This window comes from Ailuropoda melanoleuca, chromosome 12, assembly GCF_002007445.2.
Source record: "Ailuropoda melanoleuca isolate Jingjing chromosome 12, ASM200744v2, whole genome shotgun sequence".
NCBI lineage: Eukaryota > Metazoa > Chordata > Mammalia > Carnivora > Ursidae > Ailuropoda > Ailuropoda melanoleuca.
The window spans coordinates 41,946,769-41,974,321 of NC_048229.1; the positions used below are offsets into that span (position 1 = coordinate 41,946,769).

General features: G+C 46.0%; 2 protein-coding genes across 2 annotated transcripts in view; both read right to left on the reverse strand.

Annotated features, from left to right (window-relative positions):
• Positions 1–4,126, reverse strand: part of WDR88 (WD repeat domain 88) — a 40,092-nt gene extending 35,966 nt beyond the window's left edge. The window contains exon 1 of the mRNA XM_034639022.1: positions 3,815–4,126. Within this exon, the coding sequence (XP_034494913.1) occupies positions 3,815–4,126 (312 nt within the window). The remainder of the gene's footprint in view (positions 1–3,814) is intronic.
• A 1,193-nt stretch (positions 4,127–5,319) lies between these two features.
• GPATCH1 (G-patch domain containing 1) overlaps positions 5,320–27,553 on the reverse strand; it is a 42,945-nt gene continuing 20,711 nt past the window's right edge. Inside the window, exons 10-20 of the mRNA XM_002929731.3 lie at positions 25,658–25,862; positions 23,186–23,482; positions 21,642–21,820; positions 21,247–21,374; positions 20,319–20,455; positions 19,817–19,983; positions 14,220–14,436; positions 12,683–12,790; positions 10,534–10,631; positions 9,434–9,582; positions 5,320–5,598 (exon numbers count right to left, since the gene is read on the reverse strand). Coding sequence (XP_002929777.1) covers positions 5,568–5,598; positions 9,434–9,582; positions 10,534–10,631; positions 12,683–12,790; positions 14,220–14,436; positions 19,817–19,983; positions 20,319–20,455; positions 21,247–21,374; positions 21,642–21,820; positions 23,186–23,482; positions 25,658–25,862 — 1,716 coding nt within the window. The 3' untranslated portion in view covers positions 5,320–5,567. The remainder of the gene's footprint in view (positions 5,599–9,433; positions 9,583–10,533; positions 10,632–12,682; positions 12,791–14,219; positions 14,437–19,816; positions 19,984–20,318; positions 20,456–21,246; positions 21,375–21,641; positions 21,821–23,185; positions 23,483–25,657; positions 25,863–27,553) is intronic.

Genomic DNA, 27,553 nt, shown 5'->3' on the forward strand with positions numbered 1-27,553 from the left:
AGGGAGGGGGAGATAGAAGGAGCAAGTCTGAAATGGTCCACTGCCCACCCCCCACGGCGTGCAGGGGATGTGTGTTGGGCGGGGGTGTGTGTCAGGGATGTGGTGATGGGAAGTGTGGGAGTGTGAAGGAACTCGAGGGAATGCGGGACGCGGCAACCACGGTCTGGGGCTCTGCCGCCCGGGTGTGCGAAGATGCAGGGACTCTGGATGAGGGGACCAGGGTAGAGGGAGGCGGGCTCAGCAGTAGGTGCAGGGGTGAAGGGAGGCGCGGGTACCAGGGTTGCAGGGAGCATAGGGGCGTGGGGACTCGAGGAAGGAAGCATTCTACGCCTCCAGGGAGCACGGAGGTGGGACAGGGACTTGGCCACCAGGGGTCGCGGCGTGCGGGCGTGGAGACGCACTGGGCCACCAGGGGAGGTAGGCAAGCCCGGCTGGCGGCGGCCCCAGGCGTCCAGCGGCCTTGCAGAACCAGCCTCCTCCCTGGGACGCGACCCCTTCTGTCGTGGGTTCCCGGGTTCCTGGCCCCCGGGCAGCTGCCCCCCAGCTCCCCATTCTGCAGCTGCCTCGATCTCCACGCCAAACTCCGCGGTCTTCGTTCTCTCACGGCAAAACCGGAGCTTAATTATGGGCCAACAGACCAGCAGGAACGGCGGGGGGGCATCCCTCAACTCCATCATCCTTTCTGGGGACCCCCGTTCTGAGTTTTTTTTCTGGGCATAGTACTTTTGGGGTTCATTAGGGAAAGGGACCCGAGGCGCTGCGGAGAGACGTTCCAAATACACCGAGACATATTTGGAGGCACTAACAAAAACGGCATATAGAGGACATTCCAATTTTTGGAATCAGTTCTTTTTTATATAGGTAGCGTTCCTTCACTTGATCAACAAACAGGTTATACCCTCGTCGGGCCTTGATCTAGGCGCTGCAGGGCCGACGGGAACCGAGGGGCAAAGACCCCAAGCGGGGAGCGAGCGTCCGGCGCGCGGCCGCGGCAGGGGCTGAACAGGCTCCTGCCCCCGTGGGCCCGGGGAGGTGGCGCGGCCATGCAACAGCCAGCACGCGGGGTCGGCCCAGGGCCACAGGCGCATGCACCCTGGACCGCGGGGCACCCTTCCCGGGGGAGGGGGGCAGCGTACAGGCCTGGATGTCCGCAGGTCACACGGGAAGGGGACAACAGGGAGATGAGCCCTTTGCGAAATGGCCTGGAAAGTCATGGTCAGATCTCTGGACTTCATCTTAAGGGCGCCAGGAAGCCACGGGGTCGGGAGCGGTTGGAGGGGGGGGGAAGGGGGGTGAGGTCTTGAGCCAATTATTTAAAAAATAGTGTGACACATCCCTGTGTGAGTGTGCATTAAACAAACACCAGGAATGAAACATTATCTATTGAGAACGTAGTAACCCATCTCAAAAACTCCGAAGAGATCATCTGGAACATTATTAGTTTTGCATTGTGCACCTTCATTTCAAAGTCTCATTCGTTAACATTTTCACTGAGCTACACAACCACATTAACCAGGGTGTATTGTTTTCAGTCATTGGTCCCCTCTGTTTATTCTAAACCACTTTGTTTTACTGAAGTTCTTCATTTGGATTTTTTTTTAAAGATTTTATCTATTTATTTGAGATAGAGCGAGAGTGAGCAAGTGAGAGAGCACAAGGTGGGGAGCAGAGGGAGATTTTTTTTTTTCCTCCTTGCCAGAGTGCTCCCCTGAGTAACGTTGTCCTCAAAGAGAAGCATCATTTCTGAGTCTTTGCAGGTTTGAAGAAAATGTCTTTCTGGGGCACCTGGGTGGCACAGCAGTTAAGCGTCTGCCTTCGGCTCAGGGCGTGATCCCGGCGTTATGGGATCGGGCCCCACATCAGGCTCCTCTGCTATGAGCCTGCTTCTTCCTCTCCCACTCCCCCTGCTTGTGTTCCCTCTCTCGCTGGCTGTCTCCATCTCTGTCAAATAAATAAATAAAATCTTTAAAAAAAAAAATGTCTTTCTGTTGCCTTTGCTGGGGATCAGCAGTTTGGCCAGGTAGAGAATTCTTAGGTCAGAAACTTCCCTCTGGGAGAAGTTACAGACCTTCTCAACTTCTGTCATCTTCATGGGTCATAAAAACCTTAGGTCAGAAAAATCATAAGCCACCTGAATGTGTATCCACAGGAGACTGGTTAAAGTCATCAGAAGATGGCCAGCCAGTGGGAAACTACTGGTAAAAAGGAACAAGGAAGTTGCTTATGATGGAAAGGCCAAGTAAGAAATTTAAAACCAGGCACATAAGGGGTCTAAGGTATGCTTCCATTTATGTAAAAAAAAAAAAAGGGGGGGGGAGATGTGCTGGGAAATGCATGTTATCTCTGTAAGGATACAGAAGAAACTAGAAACATTTCCTGGGGGGTGCCTGGGTGGCTCAGGTCATGATCTCAGGGTCCTGGGACCAAGCCCCGCGTTGGGCTCCCTGCTCTGCAGCAAACCTGCTTCTCCCTCTCCTCCCTGCTTGTGCTGTCACTATCTCTGTCTCTTGCTCTCAAATAAATAAATAAAATCTTAAAAAAAAAAAAAGAAAAGGAACATTTCTTGCCTCTGTAGAGAGAAATGGGGCAGTGAGGGCAAGGCTGCTATGCTAGGGAGAACTGTTTAAAAAAAAAAAAAAAGCAGAACATTTTATATCTATTGAATTTGAAACCTGGGGATGTTCTACTGAGAATTTCTGTGCTCTCCTTTAATTTTACTTTAAAATTGGAATAACTATTGTGACTAAAAGCGCTGACACACACTTTGCTGGAAGAAATCACACAGCCAATCAGCAATCCTCGTTGTGGGCTCTGCTCCCGGGTGTCCTGAGGGCCAGCCAGGAAGCCGAGCATCTCAAGCTGATCGCAGGCTTTTCCGTCTGTGATCTGTTTGCACACCTTGCTCCTACCCTTGCAACTCAGGCATTCACTAAAGGTGAGCTATATTTGCCTGCAATCTTGCATTGAACTGGACCAGCTCTTTCCAAGGGAACATCACCGTCTTCCTCAGCCCAGGGAGACTGTCTTCACCGACTCCTCCTCTATCTTTCCTCCCCCTGCTCCCTTTTCCTCTCCAACACCTCCTGTGTAGATCGACTCTTCTGGATCTCTCAGGCACACATGACCTTTTCTCTGTCATCGATCCTCTGTATTTGTTCTTTGGGTCTCAGAGTATCCCATGAGCTTTGTTTTCTAATTTTCTGTTTCAGTTCTCTTTTCTGATTTTGGAGGATTTGGGTTAGGAAATCATTCTTCACCCCCAGGAATTCTCTCTGTTCACAGATTATTTCCTCCTCCCGGCCACCAGCCTTTGTTTTAATGCAATGTCTCTCAAGTATCACGGAGAAGTCAAAGCAATGTTGGTAGTGTTGTTTTTGTACCACGGAGAAGTCAAAGTACTGTTGGTAGTGTTGTTTTTCTTTGGGTGGGGAGGGGTTGTTTTGTGTTTTTGTTTTTCTTTTCATTCCTCTAAGTTTTCTGTTGTTTCTGGGGCTAACTCTGTTTCCTGGGTACGGAGGGCTCCTTCACTGACCCTGGGGTATGCACTTGGGGATATTGCCATGGGGACGTTTGGGACACTCTGCCAGAAACCACAATCTGGGTGGGGTCAGGATCCCCCACTTTGGAACACTATCCTCCCCCAGGACTGCCTTGTTTTTCCAGAGACAGCAGCCCAGGGGCTTCACTGGGGTGGGGGTGGGGGGTGGCTGGCAAAACCAAGTGGCTCCCCACGGCTCCCCTTAGCCGGCTCACTGGGACCTCCCCACGTATGGGTTCAAGTCTGCGTTTCCCACCCCCACCCCCGTGGTCTGACCTTGGAGAGGGTTTCCTGGTCGCCCCAGAACTTCTTCTCAGGCTTCGGGTGCTCCTTGGGTGGTGGTGAGGCCTTGCTGACCTCCAGGGGGTCATAGGGAGCCAGCAGCCGGTCCTGGCGTGCCTCCAACGTCGACAGCTTGAAGCGGCCATAGGCCCTCATCAGAGCCACACCAGGCAGTTTGTGGAACAGTTGCTCGAGGTCGCTGGAGGGGACCGAGGACAGCTGCACGCTACGCAGCTGGGACACTACCTTCCTGTCTTCGCCCGGGGATTCCGGGGAGCAGGGGACGCACGGCTGCTGGGAGGCCATCTCGGAGCCCGGCCTGGCCGCGAACGGTGGCGCCTCGCGCCTGCGCCCCGCGCCCGCTTCCGGGGAAGGACGTGCCCTCCCGGGGCGCTGCGATCTCCCTGCCTCCCCTCCACGCCGAGCGCGCTTGCTCCCAGAAAAATGGGGTTTGAGCCCTGGCACAGAAGGATTGAGGCCAAGCGTGCGAAACCAACAGCCCCATGCCCGCGGCCTCCTTTTGGGTCTTCCTGGCTCCCTCTCCCAGGACGATTTCTGTGTGCCCTCTGCCTGTGCAGGGGCTGCTGGCCAACCCACTTCATGTCAGCCGCGGAGAAATGGTCACTAAGTTACAGAATGGGCCCTGGATGAATTCAGATGCAGCTGTCGGGGGTGGGGACACACAGTATATAAGAGCATGAAGGAAATATCGGTCACAACGTCAATGACAGAGGACGAATGTCACCTCTAATCGGGTAGCAGCATCACCGACTGGGTGGGGGGGGCGCCTGGGTGGCTCAGTCGGTTAAGCGTCTGCGTTCCTCTGGAGTCATGATCCCAGAGTCCTTGAATCGAGACCCACATAGGGCTCCTGGCTCAGCAGGGAGCCTCCTTCTCTCTCTCTGTAGCTCTCCCTGCTCATGCTCTCTCTCTTGCTCTAATAAATAAATAAAATCTTAAAAAAAAAAAAAGTCTGGGTGGATATTCTCAAATACCCTTAGGCTATCATCTCTGGGTGGTAGAAGTAGAAGTGGTTTTCTTCCTTCTTTCTACTTTTAAAATCGTTCTGATCTTTCTATGATTCACCTTAAACCCCTGCATTTTTCTCAAAGGTCTCATCAGTGCAGATGAGGCAGCGTCCGAGCGGGGACCCAGGGCTGCAGAGCAAGGACCCGGGCTGAGGACACACACTCTCTGGCTCTTGGTCTTGGAGACTGGGACACTTTGGTGACATCCACCCTGAAAGGCTGAGGCCACCTGCCAGGATCCTGGCGCTGGATCGCCCACTGGGCTCCTGGCCACCACCATCCACCCCAAGAGGCAGGAGCCCCATGCCTGAAGAGTGGGGAAACAACTACCTCCTTCTCTCTTACAAGTCCTTATTTAAGTCCAACTATCCTTACCTGGACTCGGCTTTCTTCATGAACAAAATCAGAGAAAACCCTTCACTTTTCATTTCTTTTTAAAAGTTTCAGGGAAATAAAAAATCAAGAAGAAAATAGAAAAATTCCATTTTAATTAAACTGTACAGTCTGAATTATTTCCTCTGACACTAACTGAAGTTAAAAATAGAAATCAATTTCTGCAACCTTCCAAGGCAGCCTTTGAAATGTCAAGGTTTTAAAAATTATTTTACAGCACGAATTTACATATAAATACAATCTGTACAATGTATTAATAGCGAGCAATCGATGAGCTTCCATCATGGAGGAGATCTGGTACTGGGACAGGCCAGGGCAGATTTCAATTACTGCCTCCTTAGTGGAAGACTTTTCAGCCTGGAAAAGGAAATAAAGGAGAAAGAAGGACAATTAGGTAAGAACTGAAAGCTCCACGAGGGTTGAGCCTGCCAGACTTCCCCGAGTCCCTGTGGTGCACGTGGACCCATAGAACACAGAGGATGACCACAAACCGTGAAAGCATCAGTTAATCTGCCTTCTTAAAATGCTTCTCTGTTGCCCCCAGAACACACGGGGAGACTTACACACCACATCTCATATTAGGACCTGTTTATAAAAGCAAGTTCTAATCCTGGTTTCATCTATCTCGTGTAGGCCCTCTGGGAAGGAACCGAAAAACAAAAAACAAACAAACAAAAAAAAACCCTGTTTGTTCCAGGGCCCAAAGCTCCTGAGCTGGCAGTCTGAAATCTTGGTTTCACGCACACAAGGGCATTCATCGAGTAGCGCTGGGCCACACTGGCTCTAGATCCTTGCTCGACAGCCCCAAGGAAAAAACCAGATGTCCCCGACAACAGAAGAGATGAATACTCTGTGGTCCCATAAAGGGATACTCCACAGCAACGAGGACGAGCCAGCTGCTGCTGCTGGAATAACATGGGGGACTCCCGCAAGCCGATGCAAGGGTCCTACTACGTGGTTCCTTCAAGTAACGTCCAAGCGCTAATCAATGGTGACAGAGGCCAGCAGAGGGGTGACCTGTGGGAATGGGGGTAGACACGCTAAGTGGGAGGAGACACGAGTGGCTATGGGGTGCTAGGGTATCCCTTGATCAGGTGGTGAGAATGCACGAAGCTGGAAGCTTATGGTCTGTGCGCATATATGTATGTGTGTGCACTACAGCGTTCACTAAACCGTATGATGCCATGTCTATGAAATTCTAGAATGGGCAAGACAAACTGATAGAGACAGAAGTAGACCGGTGTCTCAGGGGAAAGGGGTGGAGGTGGCAGACTGCAATTCCACCCTGAACCAAGATGCATGGTCCCAGTAGAAAAGCACCAGGGCCCTTACAAGAGTGACAGTCCACACCAGGTGCTGGGAATGCAAACGAGACCCCTGCGGTTGTGAGCCTCCTGCCACCCCTCCTAGAAGATGGGTGCAGACAGGCAATGCACAGAGGGGAACGAGGCAAAAAGGACGGAGGGCCCTCCAGGCTCCCGGGGGAGAACCTGGGAGGCTCAGTGGTGAGGAGCAGTGGGGACTATACCTGCAGCAACCAGAAGGTTCAGATAAGTGCACTCCACACTTTGGACTCTCCCTTTCTCGGAGAGAGGTGCTCTCAGGGGTGTAAGAACCCCTCCAGCCCTCTTCCTATGCAAGGATGTACATATATATGCATACAAGAAAACCCAAAGGCCTGAGGACAACATTGTAACATCAACAGCACTGCCTGTATACACCGTTCTGCAGCTCTGGATCTCTCGATGGTAAGTTTAAGGTCCAATCAGTGCACAGCTGTGTGCCCATGTTTCCCAACTTCTACACGGTGCCCACAGCAAGCCCCTGCTCCGTCCCTCCCACCATGCCTTCCAGATGGGCACTGATGGGCTTCCCCTGCAGGAACAACTCATTGGATGGCCCCAGATGCTCAAGGGTGAGGGCCTCAGGTATTGGTGAGGTTCCGTGGGCCTGGCCACATGACCCAACTTTTCTGTCCCACCCATAAGACAGGGGGCCCCAGGTGTCTGCCTCACAGGGGTGCATGCGGATGAAATGAGCCACGCCTGGGGTGTGCTCCTACAGCCTCCCCCCTCCCCCCGATGCTGGTGTGCAGGAGGACAGGGAAATAGGAATGGGCACAGCCACTTCAGGAGGCTCGGGATGAAACTGAAATGCTCGGCTCCTTTGTATTTTTTGACTCAGGAGAATGTATTGTCCATTCTGAAGAAGTAAATGGAAAAGAATAAAGGGGTATCACACGTATCTCAAGATGGCAAGATGTGCTTACAAGGTCAGAGTAATTAAAACAGGGTGGACAGAACTGTACCAAATGGCTAAGAAACCAGAGCAGAGGGGTGCCTGGGTGGCTCAGTGGGTTCAGCGTCTGCCTTTGGCTCAGGTCATGATCCCAGAGCCCTGGGATTGAGCCCCACGTTGGGCTCCTTGCTCAACAGGAGAGTTTGCTTCTCCTTCTCCCTCTGCTCCTCGCCCTGCTCGAGCTCTCTCTCGCTCTCTTTCTCAAATAAATAAATAAAATCTAAGAAAGAAAGAAAGAAAAGAAAGAAAGAAAGAAAGAAAGAAAGAAAGAAAGAAAAGAAAAGAAAGAAAGAAAGAAAGAAAGAAGAAAGAAAGACAGACAAACACACCAGAGTAGAGAATAGAGGAGCAGGCCTGCCCAGGGACTGAGTACACGAGCAAACTACTCTTCCTTTAATGAGCCGGTTTGGCGCATAGGGCTGACGAGGTCAGGGCTCACCCGTCCCTCCCCCGCTTCATCCTCAGACTGCAGCTGGACCTCCCCTTCCCCGCCCGGTGGTGGCCAGGCCGTGCAGCAGTGAAGACTGTGACATGTGACACCCAGGCAGGACCACAACCACCCCCAGCGCCACCCTCTACCCATCCCCCTCCTAGGAGGGCTGTGCACTGAAGCGGAACAAAGTGGGGTCCTGAGTACCTTTCTTGGTTTTTTCTTTATTAATTAATTAATTCATTAATTAATATTTATTTTAAGTACTCTCTACACCCAGTGTGGGGCTCAAACTCATAACCCTGGGATCAAGGGTCACGTGCTCTACCGACTGAGCCAGCCAGGCACCACCCCTGGTTTTCTTTACCCTCCACTGTGCCACTGGGTTGTGGAGGCTCATCTTCATCGGAGCTAGTTCACTCCCCTGATACAACAAGTTATCCATTTGGGGAAAGGTAAGCTAGAGGCCTACCCTACTTTGCTCACAAAAAACAAAACCAAAAAATCCAAACAGATTAAACAAAAACAAAACTATAAAAGCAGGGGAGTGGCTCATATACATAAATAAAATCTTGGGCTAGGAAAGGCCTTTAGGAGACAGAAATATAAAACATATCTCCCCCCCCCCACAAACATCAGTAAAACTGAGGGCACCAAAAATTAGAGCTTCTGTACAACAAAGATAGTTCAAAGCCACATGAGAGGTAACACACTAAAACACAAGGGATTCATATCCAGAATTATTATTTTTTAATTCTGAAAAAACAGTGAAATAGTACCTTACTTGACTGAAACAAGTAAAACAAACAATGTAACAAAAAACAGAACACTGTGCTAAGAATGGGAGCAGGCTACTCACAAGAGAGCGCATGGGCAAAGGCTGTCCTCCAGCCACTCACAGGACAGGCCACGCAACCTCACTACTAGTCCCAGAAATATAAATCAATGTGAGTTGCCATTCTTCACCCATCGTGCTGGCAAACATTTCTGAACTGTTTGTAACTGATGTAATAACAAGGTGAAACGGATACAGACACTTCTGGAAATAATTTGGCAGTATTTCTTCATTCTACGTGTTCATACTCTATAGATTTGTGCTGCAGAAAATTATATCATTTATTTTAAAAACGTGTGTGCATGCATGTTGTGTTTGTGTGTGCATGAGAGAGAAAGAAAGACTGAACAAAAATGTCTTAAAAGTTACACAGGAAGGTGATCGCGGAGGCTGCTGGGGAGAGAGGTTTGGGGAACTGCTCAAGGACGACTTGAAGCTTTATTTGTAAGGTTTGAGTTTTCAAAATGATAACATATTCACATATTACTTGTGTAAGTAAAAAATGAACTTCTAAAAAGCCTAGTCAATATAAACATTTATCATTTCTGACATCTGCCTTTCAGCAACTACATCCAGATTCCAACAAGCCTCTGGAGGGTTTCTGAAAACCGCCGTCCCCCACTGCCTACCTTCTGAGCAGTTCCTGGGGGGACAGGTCTGCAGGCCCCTCTTCATCACTCTGGCTGTCGCTGCTGTCTGTACTCTCAGAACTACTACTCTTCTCTGATTTTTTATTCTTTTGTTTGCCTTTGTGTTTGTGCTTCCGGTGTTTCTTTTTCTGAAAAAGAACGAGGTGGGGATGGGAGGTTGGGAGATCAAATGGGTGTTTCCCTCCCTGATTCACTCGATGACAGGCTAACCAGGCATTTGGTTGCTGGAGTCATTCAAAAACAAAGACAAAACACCTCATTTGGAGTGAGCCTCCTATGGGACAGCCCGGGACACACATCTGTGCACACTCTCCACTGCACACACTCAGAACCGGGCCTCTCGTGCAGACACAGAGGAACCAGGCAGATGTGGGTGGCACGCCCTCTTGCCACTTAGCTCCCATCTTATCCCAGGTGACCCGTGCCACCTCCCATGAACCTCACTGGTCCATGTCGTTCGGCATGTGGAGAAGCACAACGAAGAAACCAGTAGAAGATCAGAGAAGCGCCGATACACTGGTAAGAATCAAATGAATTTGGTTTTCAACCTGGCACTCTGGGACCCAACACTCACATTAACCGAACTAAAAACCTGTACCATCACTGGAAACACACGGATCATGGGATCAGGGATGTCAAGGTGAAAGCACACACTACTCCTTCAAGTTTCCCTCACCTCAAAATCTCTGTAATGATGACAAAGTCGTGGAGAAAAAAATGTTCAAAATAATATCTTCTATTTAATACCAAATAACCAGTTAATACTATTTTATTATTTAATATTCAACCATTACTCTAAAGTATTTAAATGTCCTTTTTTCCTACTTTTTAATGTTCACAATTAAAAACTGTTCTAAGTACAACTGAATAATTAAAATACTCTGTCAGAAAGAAAAACAAAGTTCTTGAAAATCGAAGGCTTACATGAATGTCAACATTGCCGAGGCCCACGTGCCCCCATCCTGGCCAGCAGATGACCAGCTTCATGCAGCGTGCCTGGAGGGCAGGGCTCGTCTGCAGGACAGAAGCAGGGACAGCAGAGCCTGCATCTGGTCCTGGGACACCCAGAAGGTACTCACCTTCTCTTTCCTCCGTCTGTGCTCCTTCTTGGTCTTGTGTTTTTCTTTGTTTTTTTTATGTTTCTCCTTTTGAGGTGCCTCAAGTGTTTGACGAACATCTAAAACACAAATGTAATAACACACGTGAACTGCTGGGGAAAATAAAGACTAAATTATTGAACTGGGAAGGTGTGACGTAGGTGGAATGTTTAACAGGAAGGCGGAACCCCTGCCCTGCCTCACTGATAAACAAACGGATTAGCAGGTCACCTGGTAGCTCTATATTTAGAAACTGCCAGAAACCTCATACTCGACCTGCGACCTGCGTGATCCAACCAGTATCTTGCCACAGCCTTATCTGCTCGATGAGTCAGATGAAGATAAAGGCTGACCAGACTCCACAAGCCTTTTGCAATTTAACATCCTCGGGCAAGCTCCGAGACAGACCAGAGCCTGAACTTCAGCTCTGAGGTTGCCAGCAGCGGCTCTGTGGCCTTTCGTTCATTGCTCAACTTCTCCAAGTCTCAGTCTCTCCATCTATGAAGAGAGACAGGAAGAATCCCTGTTCTCGGGACACAGAGGATTGGATGGAACCAGTATCTGAATCCCATAGCCTAGAATCTGGCACATAAATGTCAGCTCCTCTCACATCATCCCCCCTTTATGAAAGCACATTATATATGAATTTGTCTTATAAACTGAAACCCTAGAAAACTAGCACAATGTAGGTAGTCATTAAAAATGACCAGATAAGTGGAATACGCCTGAATTCTCCACCTCCAAACGCTGACTGAAATGTTTGCATAGGGCATTAATTTCCAGGTAACCAGCAAAAATTAACAACAGTAGAAGCAGTGTAGATCATTAAATCAACTCTTCCCACCTAAAGGAAAGGTGTTTCAGGAAGTATGGATATTTTCCAAACCCACTAACAAGTGCCTGTAACACTCCAGCCCATCGCTTGACCCGATATTTTAAAATCTGACCTCCCCCCTTTTTTTTTTGATGCTCGTTTTCCCCTTGATAGCCCATAGACAAAATTAAGTTATTAACTATTACAAGGCTTTCAAGGACAGTCTGGGAAATGGGCATAAAGAGCTTTTAGACGCTGAAACACTTATTTTAAGCTGGAGATCTGAACAACTAAGGCAAATCAGAAATACATTCACTGCAATTTTTCAAAACCTCACACTTTTTCATCCCCTCTTTGAAGGCTGGCTTCATTAACCAAACCAATATTTATATGTGGGTGCTATAGGAAACCATAAAGTAGATAATAGAATTATGTCATCTATATACCTGGACCAGGTTATCAGATGTTTGCTAAACTGGCCTTCAGGGAGAGGATAAGCCAGTCTAAACATTTTGATGAGACGTCCATTTAGGACATTGTTGACTGATACTGGGGGAGGAGGACCGGCTGTGTTTACTTCTGAAAGAACTACTTGTACTTTATCTACCACATTAGCCAAAGTATGAAAAAGTCTCCGAACACCCTACTCCCTGCAATTCCTCACCCATCTTCATGTCCTAAATTTTTACTTTTTATATTTATTACAGGACTCTGCTGTATGTATCTGAGTGTTAGAAAGAAAAGAAAGTTGCAAGGTCTCTGAGGCTACAAAGCAACACTATCATTTAGGCACTCAGTGGAAGGGACGAGATTCAAAACGTGGCTGAGAACAGATAAATGAGAAACAGAGGTACACATACAGCAGACCCTGAACAATACGAGTCCAGACAAAGCCACTACGTGTGGATCTTTTTCGATAAGTACAGTACTGTACATGTATTTTCTCTTCCTTATAATTTTCTTAATAATATTTGCTTTTCTCTAGCTTACTTTACTGTAAGGATACAGTACATAATACGTATAACAGACATAAGAAGTGTTAACCAATCATGTATGTGATTGGTAAGGAATCTGGTCCACAGTAGGCTATCAGTAGCTAAGTTTTAGGGGGAGTCAAAAGTTACATGTGGATTTTCGACTCTGCGTGGTGTTGGCGCCCCTAAATCCTGCCTTGCTCAAGGGTCCACTGTACGTATGTGGTTGGCCTCATGTTGGATTAGACGGGTAGAGGAGGTAACACTGTTAGGGTTGTCACAGCTCAGGGGAGGAGACACTGGTGCCGATGCAAGCGGGTGAACCAAGGAGCTCTCAACTCACTGGGGCAGAAGACAGGAGGCAGCCGTGGGCCGAACGCTTCTCTTTCATCTATCTGCAGCTTTTGTATCGGGAAGGAAGGTGCGGGCTCCTGGGGCGCTGGCTCGCTAGCTGAAAAACACCAGGGTATTAATTTTGTCCATTTATATTAATAGTAAATAATATTATACTGACACTAACGTGTTTGATTCTTTAATTAATACCTGTTGCCACCAGATAATGTGTGCTTTTCTTCACCACTTTGCTTAACTAGCTCACGCCACGTGCTGAGGATACAGCAGTGAGCATGTGAATCTGACCTCCAACCTCGTGGACATCTGGGCTGGGAAGTCAGTCACGTGGGGCACCTGCAACCAAGTGCACCACCGGCTGCAACACAGGGGTGTGCACAGCACACGCTCGGGGCCACCTCACTGAGACCTGAAGGGTTGAAAGATGTCCTCGAGGAAAGATGTCCTCTGAGAAGAAAAACTTACAAACAGGGATCTAAGACTATGTCCCAGCTCAGGAAGTTTAATTTCACTCAAAATAAATGATCAAAGAGGGGAAAAGGTGAACATAAACAAATTACCATATTCACAGTAATAATCTCGTTTATTAAACAGAGGACTATGTTTTTAGATAGTGGAAAGAAAAATGCAAAAAGTATGGAAAAATACGCATTAAAGTATTAACAATGTTTATCTTGGGGAAGTGGGATTCCAAGGGACTCAAGCTTTCTATATTTCTACATTTTTAAGCTTTTACAATTCAAGTATATATCACTTTGAAATAAAACTAAGTTGGGTGGCTTTTTCCCACAGAAACACGAAACAGGCATTTGTGAATCACCTAAGAATAAGCAGTATTTTATACCTCTATGGAACTTTTTGGTTAAAGATGCTAAAAAAATTATACCCAAGTCCACCACAGACTGACAGGGGCAAGCAGCCCACCCAGAGGCTGAGATGGAAAATTTGTCCACCCACCTAAGCATCTAAAAAGTCTCCCACCCTTGCAAGCGCCAAATGGCCTCCTTTTCTGCACCATAACTCTTGGCTCGGGGAAGAGCCCCTGTATACCTCAGGACCAAATGTTGCCAATAACCCTAGCACCTCACCATCAACCAGGTAAAAAAAAAAAAAAAAGAAAGAAAAAAAAAAGAAAGAAATCTATTTTTTAAACGAAAATTTTACTAGTTTTAAACTCTTCTCAACTAGGGTAAGTAGGAAAATCAATATTATCAAACATAGCAATCCTAAAAATACACCAGAAATTTACATCTGATGCCACAATTAAAAATGTAAAAGATTACAACATCATTGCTTGCTAAGAATCCTGGGTTAAAACTGCACACTAACGTGATGTGATGAGCATGGGGTGTGAATCACAACTGATAAATTGTTGAACACTACCTCTGAGACTAGTGATGTACTATATGTTGGCTAACTGAATTTAAATTTAAAAAAATTTAAAAACTCCACACTTAACAAAGCAGCAGCTTCTCTAGAGACATCCTCGTTTTCTTCTTTAGACCCCCAAATCTAAAGTAGCCACATACCGCGTGCCACAGATGAGGTTTCCACCGAGTCAGTCGCTTGGGAGCTTTTGAAGTCAGCCTCCCCGGGACCTGCCTGATCATCCTCACTGTCCCCTTGCTCATCCGCAGAGGATGAGGACTTCTCATCGGACGAGCTGGCAAAGATGGCCTTAAATAAGTCCATGGATGGGCGGCTCCCTTCTCCTTCAGTCTGTGAATCCACATCTTTGTTTATAGTCTGTATTAACAATGAAATAAGAGTCAGGAATGAAGAAGTAAGGGGAGGAGAGCCAGACCTTCTAGAAAGACAGACAGACAGACAGACACACACACACACACACACACACACACACACACACACACACACAGGCGTTTCTGCTCAGGTACATGGATTCCACACGCACTCACTGCCTAACTAAACAATGACCAGGCACATGGCATTTATTTTTGTGATGTTTCCGACGCAACCACTGCAGAACTAGCCAACTGGTAGAAGCGGCTGAAGACTCTCCTGGAGACAGGTCATTCAACAGAGTGGCAAAGGATCCGCTAAAATGCAGCAGGAACCAGCACAGTGCCTCTGTCCTGTGTGTTAATCGAGCCTTCCAAGGTCCAAGATTAGAGGTTAATGAAGGCAGTCTACTCAGATAAAATGCTGACGAGTAAACCGACGCTCCGCACAGAGGGGAGGGCGCCTCCGTGGATACCACGGTCCCTTTGCAATTACACATCACCATTCCTACAAGAAGCCCAGCTATGTACAATCAGATTAGCCAAACAGACAGGCAGTAACTTTGTACAAACTCAAATAAACAAGGAGCAAAGGCATGAAGACATGACTCTTCCCTGCCAACAGCTTCTTCCCAGACGGGCGTGGGGTAATCCAATGTGCTAAGTGCAAACAGCAACACGAGACAGAGAGCCCTGGGACTGGCCTCGAACAGAATCCTCTCCAGTCCTTCCCTGCACCCCTGAAGAACCCGGGCCAGACACACAAGGACGCACTCACGGTGCAAATGCATGCCAAGGGGCTGGGTCTGAACTCTACCACCTGGTTCTCCTCACTCTCAGGGGGGTCACTCCCCATACTAGTTTCTGGAGCAGCATTACAAACACCCACAGGAGGAAAATTGGTACAAGACAGCGACATTTGTAGTTTTAAAGTAAACTCTCTTCACAGAAAAAAATTAAAGAAGAAAAGTATACCACTCCCTACTAAAAGTAACCACGGCACCTTGGAGAAAGGACTGATTCCAGAGCCTGGGCTGAGAAACACAAAGATTAACCCACACATCACTGTGCCCAGAGAGCAAAGACAAGCTCATAGAGTAAGAAGGACATCCTGAAAAAACATAGAAGCCACTCCGAAAGAGCTCCAGCCAGCCAAACTAAGACCATTTGAGCATTAAAATAAATAAGGATAGTACTGATTTAGCTCTTAAATAAAACAGGAAACCATGGGTCCACAGTTTGAGGAGGAACACGATATGTATATATTTCAGAGCTCCTTGATACTCATTAAAGTAAGTAAAAATTAGTAATAAATTAATAAATAAAAGTACTTACTAAGTACAGCGGGAAAAAAAAACTAACTTCACAATAGAGAAGACTGGCAGACACCATCAGGCAAAATTATCTAAATACTATCTCAACATGATTTCTGGGAAAATCTAGAAGTCCTTCTAACCCAATGACCATAGCACAGAGCCAGAATCCCTGAGTAAGGTTTTATGCCATTTAAAAAGTAACAGTAGAAACCCCATGGAGAGGTTCCAAATCCATGGTGGCAGCAAGCTGCCAGGCTTTGACAGATGGGAACCCTTTCTCTGACCAGAGAAACTGTGGTCTCAACAATCTGAAACAAATCTCACTGCTTTTCCCCCTTCTTGCCCTCTTGCCACTCGACTCCAGCTACAGATAAAATCATAGGAAGTGCAACCCAGAGCAGGGAAACTAAGTCCCAGCCATCCGATTGGAGGGTGTGATGGGGAGCCTGAAAGTCAGACAGGGTCAGGAAGACCATGATAAGGAGCTCAAGAGAGTGATCCTAGAGAATGCTTGTGAGCTTCTGGCTCACCTCTGAGCTATGCAAGTGTAAATCTGACTCTGAACAGTAAACCAAAGGTTTTGATAACAGATCTAGGGGATTACCTACCAGCCAGGTCCCAGACCAGCCGCTGGGAAGTACACATGCATAAAGATCTGAATAGCACTATAAAGACTCTGAAAACTGGAATGACATTTGAACCCAGATGGGTTGGAACGTGTAGCCTGAACCTAAGTAGGTCAACTGTCCACTAAAACAAAACAAAATAAAACAAAACTTCACCATTCCCCCCCAGAATTTTTTTTTTAAGATTTTATTTATTTGACAGAGAGGGAGAGAGTACAAGCACGGGGAGCCAGGGGAAGGGAGAAGCAGGCTCCCGCTGAGCAGAGAGCCCAGGACCCTGGGCTCATGACCTGAGCCAAAGGCAGACACTTAACCAACTGAACCACCTAGGCACCCCTCTCCCTAGAATTTAAACAAGACCTAAGGTCTCATAACGTAATGTCCAAGATGTCAAAATGTCTAGGATGTAATCCAAAAGTACTTGCTATACAACCAACCAGGAAAACCTCAACTTGCAAAAGACAACAAAAGACACTAACCCCAAATGACAAAAGTGTTAGAATCATGTGGCAGACTTTAAATCAGCTATTACAACTGTGCTTCAAGAATAAAGTTAAACAGATGGCAAGATAAAAAGGTCTCAGCAAAGAAATAAAAGATATAAAGATGAACCAAATGAGAATTTTAGAAATGAAAAACACAATAACCAAAATAAGAAACTCACTGGATGGGCTCTATAGCAGAATGGAGATGACAGAAGAAAGTCAGTGAACTTGATGACAGATCAATAGAAATGATCTGATTTGAGCAGAGAGAGAAAAAGGACTGAAAAGAGAATTGTGGGACAATAGCTATTTATGTCACCAGAGTCTCAGAAGAGGGGTGAGAGTGTGGAGCAGAAAATATATTTGAAAAAATAATGGCTGGTAATGTCCCAGATTTGGTGAAAGACAAGATTCAGGAAGCTCAGCAAACCTCAAACAAAGATCTCAAAGAAATTCATGCTCAGACACGTCATAATCAAACAGCAAAGAACCAAAGACGAAGTGAAAATCTTGAGATCAGCCAGAGGAAAAGTCATGGCATCCTAAGGAGAGGAACGACAAGCTGAACAACTAGGTTTCTTATCGGCAGTCAGGAAGTCCAGAGGGAAGTGGCACAACACTCTTAAAAGGGCTAAAAGGAAAGACCTGTTGACCCAGAACTCTATATCCAGCAAAAACATATTTCAGGAATGAAGATAAAACACAGACATTCTCAAATGAAGGAAAAATTAAGAGGATTCATTGTTGGAACTGCTCTAACAGAAATGCTCAACACAGGGAGTTCCTCAGACAGAGGAAATGATAGGAGGGAAAGCTGGCTCTTCAGGAAGGAAGAGCAACAGCAATGGTAAATATCCAAGTAAATAAAATGGATTATCAGCTCATCAGCTCTTTAAAGATGTATAACCACTGAAAGCAAAAATGAGAAAACTCTCAAGAGGTTTTCAGTGCGTTTGCACGTAATACCTAAGGCAACATCATAAAGCCAGGAGAGTGAAGGGACCTAGAGAGAGATAAAGATTCCACATTCCTCTTAGGATGGTACAATATCAATTCTAAGTAAACCGTGAAAAAGTAAACATGTGTATTGAAGAGCAACAACTACTCTTTGAGCAACTCTATTGAGCAACTCTATTAAAAAGAGTTAAAAATGTAATAGAAAAATTAAAACAGTATACTGGTAATTATTCAAGTAATACAAAAGATACAAAAGAAGGTAAGAAAGGAGAAAGAGAGCAACAAAAAAAGAGTGGGAACTGACAAGAAACAGAACTGTGGACCTAAATCCAAATATATCAACAAATTACGTTAAATGCCAATGGCTAAAACACACGAAGTAAAACACACAGATTATCTAAATGTATTATTAAAAAAGGACACACGGACAACGACATACCTTTTACCAAAAATCTACTTTAAGCACAATGAAATAAATAGGTTAAAGGTAAAAAGATGAAAAAATATATACTGTGCAAATTGCCAGAAATAAAGAATAGTATTATATAATGATAAAAGGTTTAATTCAGCAAAAAGATAAAATAATACTAATGTGTATGCACCTAATAGGGGAGTTTCAAAATACACAAAGCAAGCACTTTGGTATGAAGTTTGGCAATTTCTTTCTCTTTCTTTCTTTCTTTGGCAGTTTCTTATAAAGTTAAATCTACACGTATATATTACCCAGCAATCCCACTATTGGGTATTTACCCTAGAGAAATGAAAACTTATATTCACACAAAACTCTGCGCATGAATGCCCACAGCAGCTTTATGAGAGCCAAAAGCCGGAAACAACCATACGTCTTTAAAGGGTGAAAACCAACAAACCGTGGCTTACCCACACAGCAAAATATTATTTGGCAATAAAAAGGAATGAACTATTGATAATACACTACTGATGAATCTCAAAGGTATGATACTAAGTGGAAGAACCTAGTCTCAAAAGGTTATATATGTATATTGTCTGATTCCATTTACATAACATTTTGGAAAGAACAAAACTATAGAGACAGAGAAGAGATCAATGATTGGTAGGCGTTTACAGGAAGGGGAGGATATGACGGGGAGTTTTTTAGGGTGATAGCACCATTTTGCATCCTGATTGTGGTGATGGTTCCACAAATCTTTTTTTTTTTTAAGATTATTTATGTATTTATTTATTTGACAGAGAGAGAGAGAGAGAGCACACAAGCAGGGGGAGCAGCAGGCAGAGAGAGAGGGAAAAGCAAGCTCCCCGCTGAGCAGAGACCACAATGTAGGACTTGATCTCAGGACTCTGGGATCATTACCTGAGCCAAAGGCAGACACTTAACCGACTGAGCCACCCAACTGCCCCTCCACAAATCCATATATGTACAAAATCTCATTGAACTGTACTTTTTAATGCATGTTCATTTTAAAAATAAAATAATAATTTTAAATGAGGCTATTAGAAATAAAATTTTTTATTAAATTCAACTTGTAACTATTAAAGCAGTAATTTTTAAAAAGCCCAATGGATATTTTCTTTATATTCTCCACAAAAGAAAACACACTGAATTTTATTTCAGTGATTGATGCTGAGTGAAAGCCATTCCTGGCAGAGAAGTTTATAGTCTTTCCTCATGATCAAAGATATGATTTAAACTATTACAATGTAGAGTAGGTGTTGGCAACTACAGCCTATGGGTCAAATCCAACCGACTGTCTCCTTTATAAATAAAGTTTTATTGAAACATAGATGAACCCTGGAACATAGATGAACCCAATTTTTTTTCATATTGCCTACGATTTCTTTCACATTCAACAGCAAAGTTGAGTGGTTGTGATAGACACTATATGGCCCACAAAGCCTAAAATATTTAATATCTGGCCCTTCACAGAAAGTTTAAAGACCCCTCCTATCAAGTGATGACAAGGCACCAACATAGAGAAGGACAAATGCCAGTCAGCCTGCAAAGAGAACCTGGGAGCCCCAGATACCTTATTTGAGAGTGATTCCGTCACATGCTCTTCCTCTTTGATTACTAACGTACTGGACTCTTGTTTAGGTGGACCAACTTTTGATCTAGCCAAACTTAAAAATTCACTAATGGAATCTTCTTTCTTTTCTTGTTTAGATGTATCCCATCTGGATGGTTTTCTTGATTCTGAAAGGTAGGACACAGATGTAATATCAGAATTAGCAAGCAAAAGGCAAGCTCTCCATTATGGCTCTTTAATTCATTCCAGAACATCAGCAAACCTACTATGGGCCAGGAACGGTGTAGGTGTTGGAAATGTGGCAGATGCTGAGGCAGAGTCCTGACCCCAAACAGTAGACATCTGGACTCTTACAACATGAGCTAATGTATTCACATGAACAAGCCTCTTAATGGAGGGAGAGCTTACACTATGTGTACCCTTAAGACTTTACTTCTGTTTTCCCGATGGGACAGGGGTTGAGACCATGGTCAGCACATGGACCCAAGGAAGCCCCACTCACTCTCAGGAGCTTGGTGCTGTGGTACTTTTTCACTCGATGCTTGAGTTGTAGGCAAGGATGTGGTCTCTGGGAGCGTCAAAAAGTTGAAGACTGAGTATTTGTCACGTTTTACTCTTGGTAAGCCAACCAAAGTTGAACTGTGGGTTGAAAAGAAAATATATATATGAAATTTTAATAACTCATGTTATTAAATAACATCTCATGTTTTTCACCACTAGCTCTTCTACTTGCTGAGATGTCCCTAAAGGTGATTTTGCTTCTCAAAGCAGTTTAAGAATTTGGTTGGCTGACTTCAGGGCCCATGAGGTTTTCCCTAGTAAGATCCAGAATTTAACTTTGAAAATGTATTTCCAGGGTGCCTGGGTGGCTCAGTTACGCATCTGACTCTTGATCTCAGCTCAGTGCTAGATCTCAGGGTTTTGAGTTCAAGCCCCATGTTAGGCTCCACGCTGGGCATGCAGCCTACTTAGAAAGAAAAAGAAAATGTATTTCCATTAAGGAAAAGTTCCACTGCTAAAAATATACCTAAATTTTCTGACAAAACTTCTGATTCAATTATCTATGCTTTTTTGTAGTGTTTATAATCAAACAAGTGTCGAACTTTCATAAAGAATTAGCCTAAGTAACATTTTAAATGTAAACTATATGCACATCATTAAAAAGGCAGCAAATTAGACAAGCATTAAGTTTTTGAAAGTTAACTTTTCTGAGTTATGTGTCTTCGATATGGAATAAAGTTTGCTTCCTGGCCCTTTGCTTATTTTTTTAGTAACAAATCAATGGAAGTTAAATCTGCAAAATTTGCAACTCTAAGCACTTACATGTAAATTCCTCTAGAAAAAGGGAATTTACATGAGTAGGTGAGAGGGAAAGATAGCTTTAATATGGGAGAGTGAGTACTGATGTAAGGGCAGATTGATCCACTTACTCTGGATAAGGGTCAGGGACATTAAACCTCTTACACAGAAGCTTGTCAGGGTGCCACTCAAATGTGTCTCGGGTGAGCTTCCCAAACATCTTCATCTTCACAGCTGACTGCTTGTCATTGACATCGTTCTGGGAAAAGACATTTATTCTCTTTCATCAAGTGCTCACACCATTGACCTGACTGCTCTTCCACTGAAGAGTTTTCAAGCAATCTTCCAAAATTACAAAACAGCTCTTACGCTACAACATTTTTTGCTAAACTATACTGGAAGCTAAAAGCATAAAATCATTTCCTATTCTATAGTGCTATGTATATTGTGATCATTCCACTGAAGGACCTAAAATATTTGTTTTAATTTTAAAATTCATCAGGATAGAGACATGATGGCGACAGACCTCTTGGTCTCGAGGGACTTCCACCTGATCTGAATCGTCCTCCTCCTTGGCATGCGTAAACCTGGAGGACAAGGTCGAATGGGAAGACACATAGAGTAGGGCTGCCCGTGCAAACTCATCCCGCTCGCGGCCTCGCTCCCACTCTGTCATGCTGGGGTCCAGACAACGTTCCAGGGCATCTATGGTACAAGGAACAAGAAATTGCTTCACTCTTAGGAAAAACATAGGGCTTAAAGGTGCATATCCAGTGGGTTCCACGGTATCCCTATAGATTTTTTTTTTTTAAGATTTTTATTTATTTATTTATTTGAAAGAGATAGAGACAGCCAGCGAGAGAGGGAACACAAGCAGGGGGAGTGGGAGAGGAAGAAGCAGGCTCATAACAGAGGAGCCTGATGTGGGGCTCAATCCCATAACACCGGAATCACGCCTGAGCTGAAGGCAGATGCTTAACCGCTGTGCCACCCAGGCGCCCCCCCCCAGATTTTTTTTTAATAGATTTTACCAAATTTTACCCTGGCTTCTAAGAGCATGGTGGGGAGTACTCGTCAGTTAATAGTGCCTCCCACTCAACATGATTCTTTTATTGAATTCTGTCTACCTCAGAAAACAGAGAAAAACATTTGAGGACTAATGCGTGTCAAATCTTCGAAGCCAGGAACTTGCTACCACTCCAAGACAGTGATAAGTTCATCCCAACTATACTCCTAAGTTTTGGCAGAAAAATACTCCTTTTTCTAACTTTTTTTTAGATTTAACAAATAAACATTAGTGGGTGGGTTCTTCGTAGGAACCAAAGACACAGGAGACCGAGATCTGCTTTTGAAAACCAATGCCTCGGGTGCCTGGGTGGCTCAGTCAGTTTACATGTCTGCCTTCGGCTCAGGTTATGATCTCAGGGTCCTGGGATCAAGCTCCACGTCGGGCTTCCTGCTCAACAGGGAGTCTGCTTCTCTCTCTCTCTCCCTCTGCTGTTCCCCACCACTTGTTCTTTCTCTCCCTCAAATAAAATCTTTTTTTAAAAAAAGAAAGAAAACTGAAGCCTCAGATTTGCTGACGACTGTCACAGCCACTACCGTGAACAACAGCTATCCCTCTCCTCAGTCTGCCCATAGCCACTCCGTGGATTGGAGTGATTTTTCCCCCTTGTAATGGTTCAACAGCCAACTACCTTTTTAAATCAAATTTTAGACCATGATTTAGGGCGGGTTGATTAGGATTTTAAGATAAAGGGGGAGATGACCTTGTTCTCTTGGTGTGAAATGCAACACTCACAGAAGGCAAGCATCTGCAAACAGTAAACGGTCTGTGGTTTAGCACTAGCCACGGCCAAGGCATGTTCTCGACTTAAAACAGCTATCTTTGGAACCTGAGATATGGAGAAACACAAGCTCTTTGTTCTTACTGTCTGAGGTCAAGGGCCAAGGACTACAGTCTTTGCACTGTTTGCAGGCGGACTGCTTCAACTTCAGATCTGGGACTAGGGCCAGAAAGGCAAGTGCTTCCCCCGGCTGAGAGGCGGGAGACCCAGGCCTAGCACCCACCTTTCTGACCGCGTTTCATATTTACTAAAAACTCTTCATATCGTTTTTGCTTTTCTGGATCTTTCGCGAAAGGTTTGAAGTTGCTGGCTCTTGTAGTGGCTGTCCCTCCACTCAATGCCACGTGCCACGAGCAGTGTCCGACGTCTGGAGAGGACGGCTGGGTTCTGCTGCTTGAGGCAGCCTGGGCCAGACTCCTGGCCCTGAGCTGAGCTGCTTTCAGGTCAGTTGCCTGCTTCATTTCTTTGATCCTCTCTTTATCTTTTTGGGACAGAAACTCCAACACTGAAGTAGCCGAACCTAAATGAAAACAATAACAGGAAGAGATGAAAAATACCCTAACTCAACTATATTGACGCTTCTGTGGTACATCCATGTTCAATATCACAAATGTATGTCGTTGGAGTATTTTACACTTACTTGTTCATCTGTATTTGTATCATCCCTGTGAACTAGACAGTGAGGAAGTAACAAGACTCGTGTTTTACAGTGGGCAAAAGTGCAGGCCAATACGCAGATGTTTATCAGGTGAGTGAGTGGTCCTAGAATGAGGGAGCTGACATCCCCGGCTTGGGACCCTCCGCCCGAGCGGCCACCACTGAACAGTCCTGCCCTGCACAAGCCCCGGTTCAGAGCCAGCTGCCCCTGCACTGCTCACTCCTGTCACAGCATCCCCGGAGCACTGGCCTGGGCCGCGGGGACACCGCAGAGAAAGCCCCGCTCTCACTAGCTGGGGGTGTGGGCATTAGAGAAGCCCAAAGTCAACCCTGGAGGATGGCTACAAGAGGAGGACCTAAAGGAAACAGGGTGACACCACCAAAGGAGACTTAGAGGCAAGGGCTGGTAGTGGGGGGCGGGGAATCACTAGCGCATATGGGGGGGCAGGAAAAGCCTGGAAGTTCCCTCCAAAGAGATCATATTTGTGGTGAGTTGAGTAAAAGGAGCCAAAGCGTGAGGGAAGAGCAGAGGCAAAGGAGACAGCGAACGTCAAGGCCCCAGTGGCTGGCATGTCATGGTCGGCAGGGTCTGAGGGCAGAAAGCAGGATTACAAGGCTGCACCTCAGGAAAGTGGAATAAGACATGGCCTGAAAAGGAGACAGGGCTGGAACGCATAGCCTGGGGGAAGTCTGGATTTGTCTTCAGTGTGAGAAGGACTGGAGTGTTTTAAGAGGGGCAGTGATATGATTCGGTTCATCCCGCTGCCAGTGAGGGGAACGGACAGCAGAGAGGAAGGCTGGGCAGTAAGGAGGCCAATAATGAGGCCCCACAATGGTCCAGGTGAGGGAGATGGGAGCTTACTCCTGGCTGGAAGCAGCGGAAATGCAGACATGATGGGGTCCCCAGCATGTTGGGGGCAGTGCTGAGAGGACTTGCTGATGGACTTGGAGTGGGGGCAGGAATTAGGATTCCTACATTCTGGTCTAAGCAGTGGGTCACTGGTGGCATCATTCACTGACAACAGGAAGACCAGGGCAAGAGCAAGTCTGGAATAGGAAGTGGGGAACCAAGATGTCTGCTCTGGTCTATTATATGTGAGATATCTATCAGGCTCCTGATTGCCAAGTCCAAGGTCACCTCTCACTGTGGGTCTTTCTGTGCCAACCTACAAGAGATTCTCCACACTTCTCCACACTTCCAGGTACACTTGTTCCTTTTAGGCGTTCAGGAAAGAGTTACATACCGTTTTCCCTGAGGAAAAAAATCACATGTTCCCAGGCTCTGCAGAGACAGGGAAGGCACCCATGTCCTCGTCTGCACCACATTCCTGACAATTATTCCAAGTCTGAAAACTGCTGAGCTTCAGACCAGGGCTGTGATTTCCTTCTTTTTTTTTTTTTTTTTTTAAAGATTTTATTTATTTATGTGACAGAGAGACAGCCAGTGAGAGAGGGAACACAAGCAGGGGGAGTGGGAGAGGAAGAAGCAGGCTCCCAGCAGAGGAGCCTGATGTGGGACTTGATCCCATAATGCCGGGATCACGCCCTGAGCCGAAGGCAGATGCTTAACGACTGAGCCACCCAGGCACCCCAGGGCTGTGATTTCAATGGCACAACCCAAGCTTACGTTAGAAGACAAGTCTTAAGAAGTAACGGATCTAGGGGCGCCTGGGTAGCGCAGTCGTTGGGCGTCTGCCTTCGGCTCAGGGCGTGATCCCGGCATTCCGGGATCGAGTCCCACATCGGGCTCCTCCGTTGGGAGCCTGCTTCTTCCTCTCCCACTCCCCCTGCTGTGTTCCCTCTCTCGCTGGCTGTCTCCTCTGTCACATAAATAAATAAAATCTTTAAAAAAAAAAAAAAAAAGGAAGTAACGGATCTGTACACTGCTATGTGTGCCGTTCACGATACACAATTTTGCTCTCCCCATGTGGGAATACTGAACCACCTAAAAGGTGTTGTTGAGAAAACAACTTGGCATTTTGGTTTTGGTAACTCCAGTTACTATAAACGTAATGTTCGTCATCTTCGTGGCACCTACCTTGAACAGGTGTTTCTCCCAGCAACTCCCCCCGCTTGGAGGCATTCAGTTGGTGCCTACTGAGTGTCCCCGGGTCGGGCACTGGCTTTCCAGCTGACTCAGACAACACCTGGAGCAAGCGGGAGTTCTCTGAGGTTGCAGCTATCACAGGTCTGAAGTAATGCACCGGTCGATAGTCTTTTGGCAATTCAGGTGGTGGGTAAGTCTTAAAAAAACAAAACAAAACAAAAAAACCCAGAAAAGACAGGTTGTGAGATGACCGTGTTTGATTTAACCTAGAAAACCATAACTGGTGAGCGTTGTTAACCCTGCCCTTGCCAGGCCCGCCTCCAGCGGGGAGGTCGCACTGGGCACAGCCTTGCCAGGTGTCCAGCCGACATCCATTCTGGATCTGGAGGGCCACAGGGACCGCATCGTTCTCATGGCCACACATTTTTAATGTTACCCCCGCCCACTTCTACGGAGAGATAAGAATATGCACATTTGATGTGATGTGATGAAAAAGATGACAAGAGTTAACACAACGTACTGGCCCACACGCAGAACTGGCCTACTGTAAATCAGAACATTTAGAAAAGTATGATTTGAGACTTAGAAAAAATAATAACTTTAAATAAGTTGCTTTTAAATCCAGAATTCTTTTTCTGGTTACATTTCAGTTCCAAATTAGAGCTTCGGGACTTATTTTTTGATCTCAGGTAGTTTTAATTCAAAGGCTGACCGGACTGAAATTGAAATATATTTGAGGAATTCGGGCACTGATGATGACAGAACAGATACATTAAAAGAAAAGTACTGGGTACTTTTAAATCACTGTGCTAAAGTGTCTCCCTTGCTCTGAGTCTAACAAACACGTATTTAGGGACAGTCTTATATAAGCCATTTTCTAGAGCTTTTGGCTACCCAAAACCCTGAGCTCTGTAACCAGGGCTGACCGAACACTCTCTGGCTGTGGTTCTGGGGCCCGGCTGCACACAGGGCTCCCCTGAGGGTTTAACGACACTGACGCCTGTGTCCAACCGCAGAGTTGACGCCAGGTGGGGTTCCCAGGTGGCTGAAAGGGGCAGCCGGGGTAAGCACCTGGCACTGTGACAGCCCGTGGAAGAGGGCTGGCATCACTGCCAGGAGATCTCATTTCTTTATTGTCTCAGCTTGACCACCTTCTCTGAATGTGTGGACTCCCACATCAGCTGGCAAACACTCTTTTATGGCTGTGACACAAAAATCCAGAGGAGCATGACAGCAAGGAGGGGTGAGCAGCCATGGTTCTTCTTAATGCCCTCCAGTGGATGCAAAGTACTTTCCTCCCTCTGGATCACTGTTCTGTTTGGCCTCTGGATGCAGAGGCTGGGTTTTTGGCCACACGTGTAGAAAACTGGCCTGTCTGTGAAAGACTAGGTGAACACAGCCCTTCCCTGAGTTGCTCCCGCCGAAAGCACTACTCCAGCAACAGCGCCTTGGCCCCGCTGGAGTGAAGAGTGAATTCGAGCTTCTGGCACCCTGCTGGGGGAGGGCTACACTTGGGGGCCAGAGCTTAGTCCTACTAAGCTCTGGAGGGAGGGAGTCCTTGAGCCCTGAGTCAAGTGAGTACTTCTCAGCATTTTTAATGCTCTCCTTTCATACACATAAGAAAAACCCCATTCTTCTCTGATGTTACTTGACATTTTTGGCAATAAAGGCGGCTTACGATGTGCTCAACGCTGTTGTGAATGTATTTTGCTCACTGTTACAACATGGTATCACAGCTAAACAAATCAAAGCTGCTGTAAATGTGTTTTTTTAGGCTGCAATGCCCCTGACCTCCCCTGTTCTGAAGGACCACAGGCCAAGCCACAGAGGTACTTAACAAATGTTTGCTGAATACAGAAACAAAGAGCAAATTAAAGTATGGAATCA